Raw genomic sequence first — 16,065 nt, 5'->3', positions numbered from 1 at the left:
AGTAGCTGTATTCTTATTATATTCAGTAAGTGATAAAACACATCAGTGGCCAAGTGGATAAAACCAGGAACACAGTTGTCGGGGTGGAATTGTGTAAACACGATTCCCGCCCCTTTCTTTTTGCGCTGATAACGATCATCGTTCCAAGAAGACGGTGGAGGGAGGGACTGACTACATGTGAACGGGAAAACACCGGGTGGTCATCCGACACGTGGCCGACATGTGTGTACGAAAAAGGTCGAGGCGGGAAGAGGGGAGTGGACGCTCGGGTGTGGGAAAAAAGGAGAGAGGGACGCAGGTGGTGTAGTGAGTTTATCTGGTTACGTGATTCGGGTCAGTTCGTCTTGTTACGTGATTCGAGAAGTTCGCCCACGTTACGCCATCCGGACGGTTGGCGAGAGAAGTTTCTAAGATCGTTTGGACCCGAGCGGAGCCTTCAAGCAACGGAATATTCGCAAGGTGTCTTCCCGACGGACCTGCAACGGTGTTTTCCAACAGGACACACAGAACTTCATCGAGTGTTATTGGCGCACCGGGTCGGTCGCCAATAGTGAACACATCGGACGTTTTTGTGAACTTTACTACAGTTAATCGCGGATTTGTACCTGACCGACGGGTTGGCCACTTGCGAGTTTTCTGGGTGTTCTTCACTTAAATAAGGGCGAATTTATCGTAGATAGTCCTCCCGGAAGCACCCCTCGTTTCATTGCCTATGTAATAACATTGCCATCGTCTTAACCAGAAGTCACCAACGTACACCCCGCGAGGTCAGCTCATCCGGGCCGCTGCCACATTGTGCCACAAATGAACTAAAATTTAATTATTTATATGGAAATTTCATAGATTGTAAATGAACTTACTATGTAGAAAATATTGAAATAAGTGTAAGTAAAAATACCAAAATTGGTCCAATCTAATTTTTGCATCTGACAGTAATAAAATTTTTAGGTGAAATAAAATCAGTGAAATAAAAACTTTGGCGACTTTTTGCCACTTTGGATATCGGACCGCGTTTTGTTTAAGTACCTACAATAAAGCTTCTAAGAAAAGCGATTACGAGCTTTCTGCAGCCATTGTGTTTGCGTATTTTTAAATAGATATCTTCATTGTTCTGCTTTCTTGTGTATTCAGTATACTGTATTAAACAAAATGGTTACGCGGCCCGTGCTCGTCATTCTCTCAGTTAATCTGGCCTGCTGTGAAAAAGTTTGGTGACCCCTGGTCTTAACCCATTGCTCTACTGCATTAAACACTTATATTACATATAATATTTAACAAAATGTACTAATTTATAATATACATTTCGTATTATTCTACTTTATTTCAATATATCTGAAGACTAAGATTTACAAAGGATATTACGTTTGCATTGAATCGACACACTGGATACAGGGGTGATCTGGCAAGTGTTGATTGGTTTTATCCACATATTTTACTGTTTTAAGTTACATTTTTTTTATAAAATATCTGTATATAAGAGAACTAATTATATATATTATATATTATACATATTTACGTTTTTATTATCAGCAGCAATTTCTGTAAGTACTCCGAGAGAGGAACCTTTACCACCAGTTAATTCCGATACTCGGCAATGTAACGATGTAAGTGGCACCACCAAAAGATTTTCTGTTTTATTAATTGCTAAAAAAATAAAATAAAAAATAAAATTTTATTTTTGTACAGCTGACCCTCGATAATCCGACGCTTTTGTAATCCGACCTACTCAGTAGTCCGACGCATTTCCTGTCAAGGTCATCGTAGTCCCCGTCCCGTTACGTGTCTGCTTGCACAGAAGGATGTCGCGACACGAATCTCCCCACCCAATTCTTACACGACGACACACATTTCTTGTGTTTTCCGTGAGCAGTTCTGTACGTACTGTATTATTTATGCCTATACATACAGTATGTACATTTATTGGCTTCCATATTTCTTTTAATAAACATGTTTTAGTTAACCGAAATGGGTGTTTCATTTCCATATTAACCTAGGCAGCGTTTTACTCATAAAATGTAGGAATATTGTAGGCTACTGCTAGCAAAACAATGCCAAATATATAATCATTTTCGGTAATCCGGACACTTATGGTAATCCGACACCCCTTTGGTCCCATACCTGTCGGATTATCAAGAGTCAGCTGTATTCAATATACAGTAACAGTTCGTTATTCTGGCACCTGGTTATCCGGAACATACGGAATTCTGCATTACTTTGTTCCTGTAAGAGCAGGAGTAACGAACTCCTGTACTTTTTATAATTTATGTAAAAACACAGTAGAGCAGAGCAATAATAATAAAATACTTTCTCTATTGTATTGATCAACTGTTTGGTATAAAACGTTAAAAATATACTTGATCAAATCATACGGGGTACTCAATTTTGAAAAATGTATGCTAGAATATTAAGCGTTTATCAAATAATCACGCTTTAATATATTGTAGTACACTGATACAAGATTGAGAATTTTGTGAGATGTTAACATTTCACAAATTATTATTTACGAACATCAGTCATGTCTTATTTTGGATCATGTGTAAAGATATACATGATTCAATGTCTAATATGAAAAGGTTTCTAAAAGGGTTTACATGGCAACAACAATATTGTTTGGTCTGGAATGAAAAGTGCCCTGCTTTTAAACCTGAGCACAAAGCTGCCCAACTCAATTTTGGTAGGAAAAATATGGCCGCTGAATGGAATAAGGTAAGTTTTTTGTTTCGTTTAGACCTATCGTGCTAGCACAAGAAATAACAACATTTTTGTCGTATAGATAATCTTTTCGGACGAAAAAACATTTAATTTGGATGGGCCAGATGGTTTAGCGTTCTATTGGCGTGAAAAAAGCTCAAGTACTTTTCGTCGCAAAGGAACTTCGGTGGTGGGAGTGTTATGGTTTGGGATGCTTTTTCTGCATTGAGAAAATTGGATTTGGCATTCGTTACCTGTCGCATGAACAGTGTCGACTATCCGACAATCAACAAGTTCTGGAAAACAAATCGCTGATATACAAACTTATATTCAGAAGAATTCCTTTTATTTTTTAACAGGACAATGCATCTATCCATGTGTCACGAGATACGAGACAGTGGTTTGAAAATAAACGAATTGCCCAGTTCCTTCTTCTGATTGCAATCTTATAGAAAACGTTTGGGTATCTTGGTTGGCCAAATTTATGACCAAAATCATCAGTATGTCGACATTAAACTCACAAATCAAGCAATTGCCACTGCTTGGAATCCCCTTGAGGCATCGATCATAAAAATCTTTAATATATAAATGTTTTGCTGTATATGTAGATAATATGACAAATTTAGCCTCTATAATCCAAATTTTTATCGGTAGACCCATCTCACAGCCAATGAAATTGTTGTGAGATTGGTCTACCAATAATAATTAGGATTACAGAGGCTAAATTCGTCATATTATCTATCATAAAAATCCTTGTAGATAGCATGCCAAATTGTATTTTCGATGTTATCAGTAAAGGAGGTGTGCAAATAAATAACTAAACTAAACTATTTTGAAGTATTTAATGCTTTTTGCATTCATTTACTAGTCGATTCTATACTTTTGCGGTGCTTAAAATTATTTTTTTTTTACAATTTCTGCTATTTGCTACAATATAAGAAACTATAAGTATCGACAAATTATGTTTTCATAAATCCTGAACAGTTTACCGGGAGAATAACGATGATGATAACTCTCTAATATTGGTGAAAGTTCGATTAATTCGTGTTAGTTATTCACTCCAAATTTGAACATATTTTACTTTCGATGAATTATTTCTTAATAAGTATTTTCGCAAATGTTTTCCTTAAAATAATTCTATTAAATTGTTAAAACATGCAAAGACTAGAATATTTCCTCTCACAAGTCAGCTAATCGGTAGGTTGTCTGGTTAGGTGGCTTTAATACAGTTGATTAATTAAGAAAACGAATAAGTCCGGTTCAAATAAAACGGCCTCTGTCATTGGCTAGTTAATATAAGGCTATGCTATATCAACCTCTCTGGGAAATCCCGCATTGATGTCCAGGCGAACAATATTTTTTCGTGAAGTTTCGTCTGCTTTGGATAAATTGGACTCAGTTGGCCTTCGTATTGTGAATGTTGGTCGAATTCGTGGTGGACCGAAAAAACGCCTCTTAAATATTCAAATTAAAATTGTTTTGCTTTATATTATACATTTTCGAATAAAATATTTCGAAATCAGTCTTGTGTAATACTTGATTATCTTCTCATTTTTAAAATTATCTCGAGAAAAAGTTTTCAAATCGTCAACATATTGCTTATCGATCGGATGATAATTAAGACCTAAACAGTATAAATTCATTTACGGCCTTATCAGATCCGGTATCAAAGGCAATTAATTACCTTTCATTCCAGATCTGATAGGGTCCGTGAATCTATTTGTGAATTTATACGTAAATAAATAAAATTTAAACGTGTGTTAACTCGTTAACCCGACTTGTTAGTATGCCTTATACAGAATAAAAAAGTGATATTGCCTGATAATCGGAAAGTCTTTAAATTATAAACCAAAAGTGATTAGTAGTTAATTACAATTTTATTGCATTTTTCGATCTTTACGTTTTTATGAAAAAAGTATAAGTGAATTTATCAAGAATTAAAATATTTCAAATAAAGATTTACTTACGTTTTTGTACGGGATATTTTCTTTTATTTTTCAAGATTTTTCTGTAAATATACATTCATTAATATTCCAATAACTTATTTAAATATTATGCCGCAAGAATTAAAATATATTATATAATTTACCCTTTTAACACAATTCCGTGACCCTTCATTCCATTTTTAGACATAGTTACGTGTTTTAATTCGATGCCATCGGGCCATTTCGATTTCGTAAATGATGTGGAAAATATCTCGGAAGTAAATTTTAATTTATATGCTTCATCCTCTAACATAAGAACATATAATTATAATTACATATATACAATATATTTTAAAATATAATTTATATATAAAAAGATTTTAACTGTGTTAACATTCGCCATAGGCCGAGTGGATAAAACCACTAAACATTTGTCTCTTGTTGCGGGTTAAGGTGCTGACCACGTAACGTTTTCTTTACGTGTCTAACATTTAGAGGCTGGTTTTTCCTAAAAGTTCTGCCCGGAGGCATCGAGATTCGGAGATCGTCCATGTGTTGCTTTGACAATGCGGCTGTAGAGATCCAGGATGAAGTTAGAAACGAAGAATCAGAAATTTCTCAGGATGATTTGAACATGTTAATGACATTTTTTAAATTACATAAGAGCTATATGGAGATGAGAATGTAATAAATATCATTTATTGCACTTTGTTGTACATAAAAGCAAATGTAATGTTCTTGGGCTGCAATTCGTAAAAATTGTAGACTCAGAAATGCTGCTGTCTGTTCTACCGTAATCTTGAGAACGGAGTTAGACAGATGAAAGTGGAGACAGAATAGGGAAAGCTTAGGGGCAGGAGGCCCGAAATAACCAATTACGAACTTTCGGCGAAAAAGGGAAGTCACGTAAATCAATTCAAAATTTTCTCTTGAATGTTGATAACCGACACCACTCTGTTGCTAATATGTACCGGGGGAAGACAATACTAAAAAGATTGAAAAACACTGTAACGGAAAATTGCAGCCTGGCATCGTGACAATAATAAATCGTTTAATTTATGTAATTACGGGCTCAATAACTATAGTTATTTTAGATTTTTACATTTTTTCACCGATCTACTAACAAAAACAATAAATCGGGGTTTTACTGTAAATGCTTTCGATATTCTCGTGCTGCACGAACGAAATTGTTATTTTACAAATCTCAGTATCGACTAAAAACTTCCTATAGCATCGTAATTGAATATATTTAATCTAACATTTTACCTTTTTTAAAAATTTTTCAACCCTTTGAGCAATAGAAGGGTCTTTCAACGATATTCATTATTTACAGATTCGTTAAGTAACTTGAAAAAAAATCTGAGCGTAAATATTTAGCATAAATTTAATGTCTTCGTCAATCAGTAAAAGGATTTGTCGAAGATTAAATAGTAAGACATTGTCACATTCTAGAAGTAATTTACTTTACAAATTACTTCAATTGCTTTTTGAATGGTTCTCAACTAACTTTTTCTTCGAGTTTTTCTCATATCCAGAAGGAAGACATTCGTTTGAAGATTGTACAAATCAGATTGTTTGCAATCCACTTTACACTCGATTTCTTTTGTTAGTTGCTTGTCTGACAAGTGTTTTTGGTTGCTTCGTTCAGCCTTCGAATCTAATATTTGTCAGATATTCGTGAAAGATAAATTTTTGGATTTATAAACAAGTTGTATATCAAATGCAAAAAGCTGAGTGAGAAAAGCGATGATCAGGTGATAAACCGAAATCGTATGAAACGTTACGTGTCACTTTGGACAAGTGTGCCATACGTTTGCCACCTCCGTTCTACATCAAAATAGCTCGTGTTTTGTGCTAGACACGTAAATATAAACCGGAAGACTTCACGCGAACATGCTGCTTCCACAAAACTACGACAAACCAATATTGTTTGATGGTTTTATCCACTCCATCTCTGTTGGGTCCGAAAAAATTATTTTTATACATACTATATATTATTTATATTATAATTATTATTACATAAAAATAAATGACTATAATATAAAATAATTATTTGTCTTTATACGTTTACAGAACAGAATGTTTTTGGTATTACATCTACTAAATTTACTGTTCACTACATCTTAGTAGTTATAGGAATTTGAAAGCCCTCAGTAAAATTGTTTAGTGGATTATAAATGACATGTTAGAGGAACTCCATACAACTAAAAACTAAAGTCCTTTTGTATAGATAATTCTGTAGAATAAATAAAAGTTAAATAAAAACTATAAAACAAACTAAAATTTCTCACAACTTACCCAAGGAAAATTCTAAGACTTTATTCTCTATTTCATTCATATTTTCGCTATCGGGTAGAATTTTACATTTGATCGAGTGCAAGCTGCCGTTAGAATTCATTATATGACCGTGATGAAGCCTGATCAAAAACACTAAATAATTTATCATTTTATAATACGCAGAGATATTATTGGGTTTAAATATCAAATTACCTTTTTATCACATTATCAACACTCTCAATTCCTATGTGTAGTAAAATCCCGTGCTACATAGAAATACAGTTGTATATAGAATAATTATACGAATAAAAAATAAAATTTGAGATAATATCTTTATCTAGGGATGTTAGTGTGTGTCTGTGTAGGGGGCACGATTTTGTTCACCTTTTTGAAACATAATAATTCCTGTGTTTTGTGTCGACAATTTCTGAAATTTTGCAGGAAGGAAGGTTTATTTATTAGGGTGATTCATGCCGTATAATTTTAGTTGATAAAGGTCGACGGGTGGGGAGATAAAGGGGATCGTGTCTCATATTTCGGGTAGGGTCTGACTATTTTACTCATTATCAGCATTTATAATTTCCTACGAAATCCATCCCTACCATCAAAATAAATTTTTTTGTTATTTTATACTATTTGAAAGTATAAAAAATATTAATTATAAAATATCGTAACAGATATTGTGTGAAAAGTTAAGCAACTCGTTGCTGGATTTTTCATTATAAGAAATATATATATATATATAGTTCCTCCAGTGTTAGGGGACAATCCTCCACACCTGTAAAATTGTCTATTGAATTTATATAATGTTGTTCATCGTTACTGTTTGCAAACTTTGAAACAGCAGTGATTTTGTCTGTTATTCCTTAGAAAAGAATGGAAACACTAGAAAGTGAAAAGAATTCGTAAAACGGAGTTTTATTTTAATATTTTAACTTAATTGAAGAGTTTATTAGAAAAATTCATCGTTCGTTTTCAATGACAGAAAAGATGAAACTAGTGAAGCGAAAGTTGGTAGTCGGTTTGTAGCAGACCGGTCACGGTAGTTATTTAGGTTATCTTAAAATATATAACTAAATTTGGGACATTTTAAAAAGAATATCCATCGAGTTAAAGGTTGCTTCAAAGAAGGCTCAAAGAACAAACTGGGTGCTTTGGTAGACCGTCCTTGTGTTGCTTGGTCTTAACATTTCAATTCAATCCAATTATTCACTTTTCATTCAATTATTTTATTTCGTTTCCCAAACGCTCAATTGAAAATATTTTGATGCCATATGTGTTATGTTTAATTAAGGTATACAATACATTTAATTCTTATTTATTTCAAAAATATTTCTTTATTAGTAATAAATAATTTTATGTCCTTAACTAATACTTACCTGCAAGTAAGCGAAAACGTGGCAAAATTGTCTTTCTGACGAGATCTTTCCTAAATTGAACAAAATTAAACAGATTATAACTATTAAATGAAAAATATATTGTCAGAATATAATACTTTAATTAGGTAAAATATTGAAATTTATAAGTAAATAGACAATAAAGCCAAAAAATGTTCTTAGCAGTTCACTGTCTGTTTTTTTAGAGCGTACTGAAAAAGCACAGTCCCCATCACACTTGATCGATTGATAAATACAAAAAAATAAAAAAAATGAGTAGAACTTTGAGTAACGAGCATGTCACTGCCTTATATTCGTTTCTGTCAGTGACCATTGTTTACAGATTTCAGAGGTAATAAATAACGGAAAGAACATTGATTCTTCATTACAGAATGCTTAGAAATGTTTTACAGGGCGTCAGATTAACGAATTACTGATGCGTTTTTCATCATTCAAATTCACTTGTCTAGAATCCAATATAAACAGTCACTAGTGAAATGTAAAGCATTTAATTTAAATACTAATTAAGATAAACGGGAGCTCAAACTACAGATCGATTCCTCGAGAGTAATTCTCAGATATAATAGTGCAATTCCGGGTTCTAACGGAAACAGTTTTACTCTAATGTAGTGTTTATCCAACAGTTAAGCTTGACATTTTGGGAATCCATGCAAACACGGCAATAAAGCTGATCCTGTGAAGTTCTGATCTGTTCACTGCCTCACTAAATATAGTAAATACGGATATTACTTATTTCCAACGTTTCATGTTTTACTGAATGGTTATGTAGTTTCTACTCAAGTCTTTCTCCTTGACAAAACTGGCTGCTATGCAATTGCATAGTATGCATCTAGGTAGCTCCGCCGTTAGATTTTCTCTGAACTTGTGAATTTTAACATTTGAATAATTAGCGCTATAATATTCAGAAAAAAAGGATTAAATAAAATTTTTGTACAATGTTAAACAATCTTAAAAATTAGCTTCGACCGCGAAATTTAAACTTTCCGCTTATAATAAATATTCCGGTATTTTTGTGAAATTTCAAACAAGTCAGAAACGAAGATTAAATGAATAATGGAATAATACTCACGAAGATTTCTCATTTTGGTTCCCCATAAATGCATCTCCTTTTCTGTATCGGATCCTTCCAACTTAATCGTTCCTCTCATTTGCCCGTGTTGAGTGTAGACGTCCATTAATTCTCGTGTTCTAAACATAAGAATATCAGACATGAAAATGGTAGAAAGTTCCTCAGTCTCCGAAAACATTATTATTGGAGGGGTAATTAAAACAACTGAAAAAACGGTTCATAAACTATGTAAGTTAATCAATAATGTAAATGAACCTCAGCAGAACAATTGAAAGTAAATCTATGAAGACTTTTTTGGCTGTTAGAATTTGCTTTTATTTAGCAAACGTTTTCAACCTAATCCAATAGGCCATCCTCAGGCTACAATCTTACTTAAAACGTATTTTACCGTAAAATATCGTTCCAAAATAGAATACAATAAATTAATAACAACTCGTAAATATTTGAATAAAAAGCAAAAATAACTAAAAATGAATAAAAATTAGAAATAACAGTAAAATGTAATAATAAATAATATATATTTACCGAGAAACGTTGCCGAAGAGTGAAAAGAATGAAGCGTGATCTAAGGCGTTGGCCATGGCATCTTTATCTACGTCGCTGGAGAAATCGTACACGTCTGATAGAACTGTCCATCTATCGAGAAAATTCATTAAATCCTTTCTTTCTTAATATAGATAATATCCTTTTTACTATTGTATGAGGTCGTCTAAACAATACTTTATAACTATATTTTAAATTACGATACGAAATCAGCGCGTAACACCTGTTTTTATGAAATAAATTATATTGAATGGAACTATGTTTAAGTATTAAAGCGCATGGGTTACATAAATTTCTGATTTACAATTGAAAAAATTGATACATTCATGTTTACATTTACTGCCCATCAAAGTTTTTGCGTTGAAAAAGAAAAGATAAACATATGGTAAGAAATTTTAGTACATGACGTTTCATAAACTAAACCTAATTACTATTAATCATCATAAAAATTTGAGAATAATTTGAAGAAGAGAAAATATACTTACACAAAACTGAATTTGACGTGAATCACTCTGCCGTCGTTTTCCCTAAATAAAATAATACAGTTAATATTTATCAGTGTGTAAAATATTATCGAAATAATAATAAAAGTCATAATAACTGTGTTAAACGACTTTATCACCAATACTGAGAAGGTTATCTTCATGCTTGTTATTACGAGAATTGATGGTTGTTGTTATTTTATATTTTAATCATAAAGACATTCATTTATTTACTTGCCTATTTGCCTCGTAGTGTCGATCCTGATCAAAAACTCTCTTAAAATTTTATGCGCAGTCTAATTCGAAATATTTTTAAAAACTTTAAACATTTTATTAAAAATATTTACCTGAGAAGACCGTTGAAAACTATCCTCCAAGTTCTGAGAGGCGATAGACATTGCAGTCGCAAACCGGCCGCATGGAAGTAACGGTCGTCCGTCGTTCTACCCGTTTCTTGCAGAACGTAAACTTTGCCGTCGGAAAGTGTAAGATAGAGCCACGCTTCGGCCATCGTATCGTCGATCCTGGCCACCCTCACCAGCAAACATTCCTTCTTCGAATTAACCCCGTATATCAACACTTCGTCCTCTTCCTAAGAGATTATCTTATATTATACTAGCTTCAAAATTCAATGTAATATGTATAAAATCTTCTGGAACCGATAATTATTCTTATTAACTTTTATTTATTGATTTTAATTACATTTAATTTTAACAGTCTCACGAATACCCGAGTGGATACAATCACGAACTCGTACAGTTGTCGCGAGTGGCTCTGTCTAACTCGCTTATTGCGTAGCCTTTTCCATTTTCTTCCTGTGATTGGAGGCAGCGCCCCCTCGGGTCAGTTCAGACACCATCTGTAAATTTTCGGCTCACAGAATCTATCGAACCGCGTAAGCGGCCGCGTAGGACTTTTACGAAAGTAAGGAATGAAGGAAAGAAAATAAGAGAGGTAGGAATTTTCGCAAGTGATGCTCTCAGCCAAGAAAGTACGATAAGCAATAAACATTTAATAACAAAGCGAAATATTACATGCAAAATATATATATTATATTATGGAATTAGCAAATAAAGTAAGTTAGTAGACGATATGGTATATCGTCTGCTAACTTATTTTATATGCTATCCGCGCCTAACGTCGTCAAGAGAGAGAGTGAGAGAGAGTGAGAGAGAGAGAGACGCTCTAACACAACTTTTGCGTATTAACATAAATACCTCGATTCTTGAGGCTCGGGATCTCTGGCCGGCTTGGGCGTTCAAAAGAAAAGGAGGAGAGTCTAGAGTCTCTTTACTTGTACTGACGAATCTTGGTAATAATCCGTAATATTAATGGTAACTGATTCAATATTAATGGTAGCTAATTCGTAACTGATTGAAGTTCATGGATTTTTAATCTGGGCGGCTGCTGAATTGTAAGGATATACTGAATTGAACCTGGGCAGCTGAACTCAACTTGACAGAAAGATAAACTTGCTGAACTGAAGAACCTTTTCAATCTTTGCTGGTCTTTTTGTGTGTTCCGTTCTCTTTCCGAGTCAAGATGTTACCAACGACTCAATATCGGAAAGACAACTCGTCGAATCTCGTATTTTACTCTCTACTTCCTAGGCCAAATCGTGTTCTTTCCTCTTCCCAGGAAGAGGATTCGTTTAGAAAAGAATTGTTATCACGGAGAAAATTTGATTAATTCCTCGTTGATTTTTCCTATTTTTTGCGCTTTGAATTTAATAAATTTATTGAATTACTAAATTAATATTCTTAATTACAATAGACTAAAGCCCGGGATCTCATACACCTGAATAGAGGACAGTTTCTTATAGAAAGTAATTACCATGGTTTTAGTATTAATTCCACCGTACCATTACTAAAGACATTTCTTTTTTATTGTTGTGAATTTACTTCCTTTCGATGAAACTAAACTTTCGTACACTGACCTATAGCATATTTATGTGTTTTTTTTTAGTAATAATCCTACACAAGATTTAAAAATAACAATTATTCTTACGTTATCATATATCTACCTATATAAATCGAGTTCTTACGGTTGCTTTTCAGGTGTACACACGTGTGAGTGAGCCTTATCGATGAGAAAATTCCTAAAAGACAGTCGCAACTGTGACGAAATATATCTGTATCAATAGTCCATTGAAAAGCTTATTAATGTCCGATATACAGTAAGTAAGCTTTCATAAAACTCGAACCCCTCACTCATTCCTGCTGGTTTCATCTTCCCTACAAACTCCCAAACCCTTCGTCCGATCTGGACGAAATTCTGCTTAGTTACTCGATGGTACATTAGAGGAAACATGGTCTATCATAAAACTCGGACTACTCACTGTCTTTCTGATTCCTTCCTCTAACCCTTTACCTTCTGTGTGATCTGGACAAATTTTGCGTAGCTAGTCTTTATAATTTTTCAAAAACATACGTTACTCTAATACTCGGACCCTCACTCCTTTTCCTTATTTTATCCTCTACATATTGACAAACCCTATAAGTGTTGGCACAAATTTACATAGTTACTCTCTGCCTGCGGAAACATACGCTACACTATAATGAAGACAACTCAACCTCCTCCCCGAGTGCCGGCCAGCGTTACACATTCTTTGCTAGTATTAAATATACTTGGTTTGAGATACTACCGATTTTCCAATTTCGATATATTATTTTCGGGTCTGGTAACGTTACGTAACATCAGTTACATTAATTACGTAATACGAAAACTTAACACCAGAATTACGAATCTTAAAAGATTCCTTATTAATTTCTAATAAAGTATTAATTCAAACTAAGCACTTACTCTGTACAGGTTACAGTTTCGGGGACATTCTAGTTTCCATTCGACCGGGCTGGGGACGACACCGGCTTTGACCAAATCTTCGTCATCATCGAAATCGTGAAAATGAAGTCTGGGTTTGAAGACGAACTCGTAAAGTTTCAAAAACAAAATCAAAAATATCTTCTTGATTGTCAGTGGCTCTGTCGGGATTAAATAATAATCGTTACGCCTTATATCAATTTCTCATTATTACTTTTTATTGAAAAAAAGAGTTTTGTACGTGGACTTCACGAGAAAACAACATGGCTGACTTGTATGCAGTTGATTACACAAATAAAAATACATTAACTCTTCTGTTCGTAACAGATTACGTCTTTTTATATATTTCTTTTTTTATTATTACAGTTATTATGAAGATCCCGCTTATTGGAAATGTTTTTAAAGCTATGTTGTCGTAAGATAGCTCAGTTGCCCTCTATACACTATGCTATGCTGTGACGAACTGAATTACAGCATTTTCCTTGGTTTAACGCTTTCCACGTATATATTATCAGTAAATTGAGCGAATACCTAAGCGGTTAATTAATAATCATATATTATTAGAAATTAAGACCCGATTAAATAATATTTCAAACCCAATATAGAGAACAAGTTTTTTGAATATTATTCAAAGAAAGAACAGTTTTTTTTCCGGAAGATCTGTCCAAATTTTACACACCATAGTAGAGTCTCGGAAACTAGACATTTCGTAAAACTCGTTGTGTGGTCAAAAAATACATGTCTTGATGTGCAGGACACATTTCTAAAAGTCGAAATAAATAGCCTCTTTCCTCTATTCGAATACTAAAATTAAACAGAGGATCGACGGTTATATAACAGAATTTGTAACTAAGGGTCAACGTACAAAAAATACAATTTGTTTGTTTGGGAAATACACAATGCACGTATTATCGGATAACGTATGAAGTGTAAAGAACAAGGACGAATTACGAAGATAAAAAACTTCATTTTCGATAAAAAAAATCCGGATGTAGAACAAACGTAGATTAGTTCATTATCGATAAAAGGCCTCAGAACTTACGTTGCATTAAACCTTATTAATTATACGTTAACACTAACAAATGTATCATCTGACTAGAATCATCCAGAAAAACACAAAGGATTGTGTACTCGGTGTATAAAAACGTGAGAATGAGTAAAACAACGCTGAGATCGATTTCGGTAGAAACATGTAAGTGGAAATAGAAAAACGATCTTACCTGAGTCGGATACAAAGAAAAAGCGTCCAAATAAAGTCTTCAGAAGAGACATGTCGAGATAGGTCTTTACTCGGCGGATATCTCGTCGATTTTATCGCGTTGTCGACTTTTTCTCGCGATAATCGCCGATAAACTCTACCTCTTTCTGAAAACGCCTCCTTGCTTAACCGTTTTCTATACCGGTAGGAGTGAAATGCGCGCGTCTATTGTTTTACTTAACGCGCAGACAGTTTAGTGGAATGACCCTTGTGCTTTTTTACAGGAAATTACTACTCGTCTACAGCACTTGATTAGAAAAAGCTCTTAAATTTGATGCTGATGTTAAGCGTAAACTAGGATTAAATATTTCTTCTCCTTACAACGGCTGTTGTCAGCAATAAAAGAAATAAAATATTTACGTTTTTTCTTTTCTTGCGCAGTAAACAAATCATTTGTTTACTTAATAAATCAGCAGACCAACTGAATAAAGGATGAAAATTTGCCCAGTGTTTAAATTAACTGTCACTGTATTTGTGTCTGCGCAAGAAAGAAAACATAAAACACGGTTTCATCAAGATAAAAATATTTACGTTTATTTTTTGCTTTTTTGTGGAAATAGTTCTGAGAGGCCCATGAACCTCTTTCCGCTGCGAGAGCACTGAGGGATTCAGGATGTAAGTGAATGCTGTGAATTAACATTGTTTTGGAAGTGAAAGTCACCATAAACAGTATTTGCACATAGTTGCTATGTACACATAACAACTATGTGTACAGAGTGGTTTGTACTTCACGCTAAATTTTAATTTTAATAACTTTTCAACTATATGAGATGAAAATAAACTTCAAAAAGCATATTATACTGAATTTATTGTGATTTAATGAATTAGGTTTTCGAAATGACTCGCAATAATAGTTTTTAACCAATTTGAAACATTTAATAATAACGACTTTTATTACCGTTATTAAATGTTTCAAAAATCACGAATTTTCGCGCGTTGTAAACAAGTGTTGCCAGCCAACTTCGGTTAGCCCGTCGTCACGCGCGCGCGCAGTGAATAGAAATCACGCGCCTTCGGTCAATTAGGCACCCTTTATTAAAATATTAATTAATAAAAATTTAGCGTCGAAAAAACGGGTATTTTTTACTTTAATCAAGTTTTCTGATATGTTTGTAGTCGAATTCAGTCAAAAAGTTTTAATTTTATCATAATTTATTGATGAATTTAATTTTTTAATATTAGAAGGTAAATAGCATAAATTACAAAGTGTCGTGTTTCATCTCCGCTCCGGTTCAAGTTTATTGCACTAAACACGCGCTGATGTTTGTTTTTACTTTTACTGGTGATTATGCTTTTATTTCAACCTCGTCCGTTTTGGTTACAGAAGATGGGGAGACGGGCGTCACGCGATCGCTTACCTCACATTTTACCGCAGAAATTACCTTACCTTGAAAGTTTTATTTTTTTTCTCGATTTTAATTATTACTAACTATCTTCTTTTGATGGATTCTCATATTTATGTGTGTTTTGAAGTTGCGGATATTTTTTTTATTAAGTTTTACGCATTTATATATTTTTCCTCGATTTATATATATAAAATATAATAAAATTCAAAAATTAATTAAATTTTATCGGAAATGCAAAACTTTAAGTACAGTTTGTT

General features: G+C 33.5%; 1 protein-coding gene across 1 annotated transcript in view; it reads right to left on the bottom strand.

The window, feature by feature from the left end:
- LOC136975276 (rifampicin phosphotransferase-like) overlaps positions 1-14,593 on the bottom strand; it is a 45,812-nt gene extending 31,219 nt beyond the window's left edge. Inside the window, exons 1-12 of the mRNA XM_067270311.1 lie at positions 14,425-14,593; positions 13,187-13,365; positions 10,732-10,976; positions 10,388-10,429; positions 9,885-9,995; positions 9,360-9,478; positions 8,273-8,322; positions 7,107-7,159; positions 6,915-7,033; positions 4,781-4,922; positions 4,659-4,699; positions 1,517-1,644 (exon numbers count right to left, since the gene is read on the bottom strand). Coding sequence (XP_067126412.1) covers positions 1,517-1,644; positions 4,659-4,699; positions 4,781-4,922; positions 6,915-7,033; positions 7,107-7,159; positions 8,273-8,322; positions 9,360-9,478; positions 9,885-9,995; positions 10,388-10,429; positions 10,732-10,976; positions 13,187-13,365; positions 14,425-14,476 — 1,281 coding nt within the window. The 5' untranslated portion in view covers positions 14,477-14,593. The remainder of the gene's footprint in view (positions 1-1,516; positions 1,645-4,658; positions 4,700-4,780; positions 4,923-6,914; positions 7,034-7,106; positions 7,160-8,272; positions 8,323-9,359; positions 9,479-9,884; positions 9,996-10,387; positions 10,430-10,731; positions 10,977-13,186; positions 13,366-14,424) is intronic.
- Positions 14,594-16,065: the final 1,472 nt, after the last annotated feature.

The sequence above is a fragment of the Centruroides vittatus genome, unplaced genomic scaffold (genome assembly GCF_030686945.1).
Source record: "Centruroides vittatus isolate TY-2023 unplaced genomic scaffold, ASM3068694v2 contig_370, whole genome shotgun sequence".
Taxonomy (NCBI): domain Eukaryota; kingdom Metazoa; phylum Arthropoda; class Arachnida; order Scorpiones; family Buthidae; genus Centruroides; species Centruroides vittatus.
This window is presented reverse-complemented; position numbering and strand designations above follow the sequence as displayed.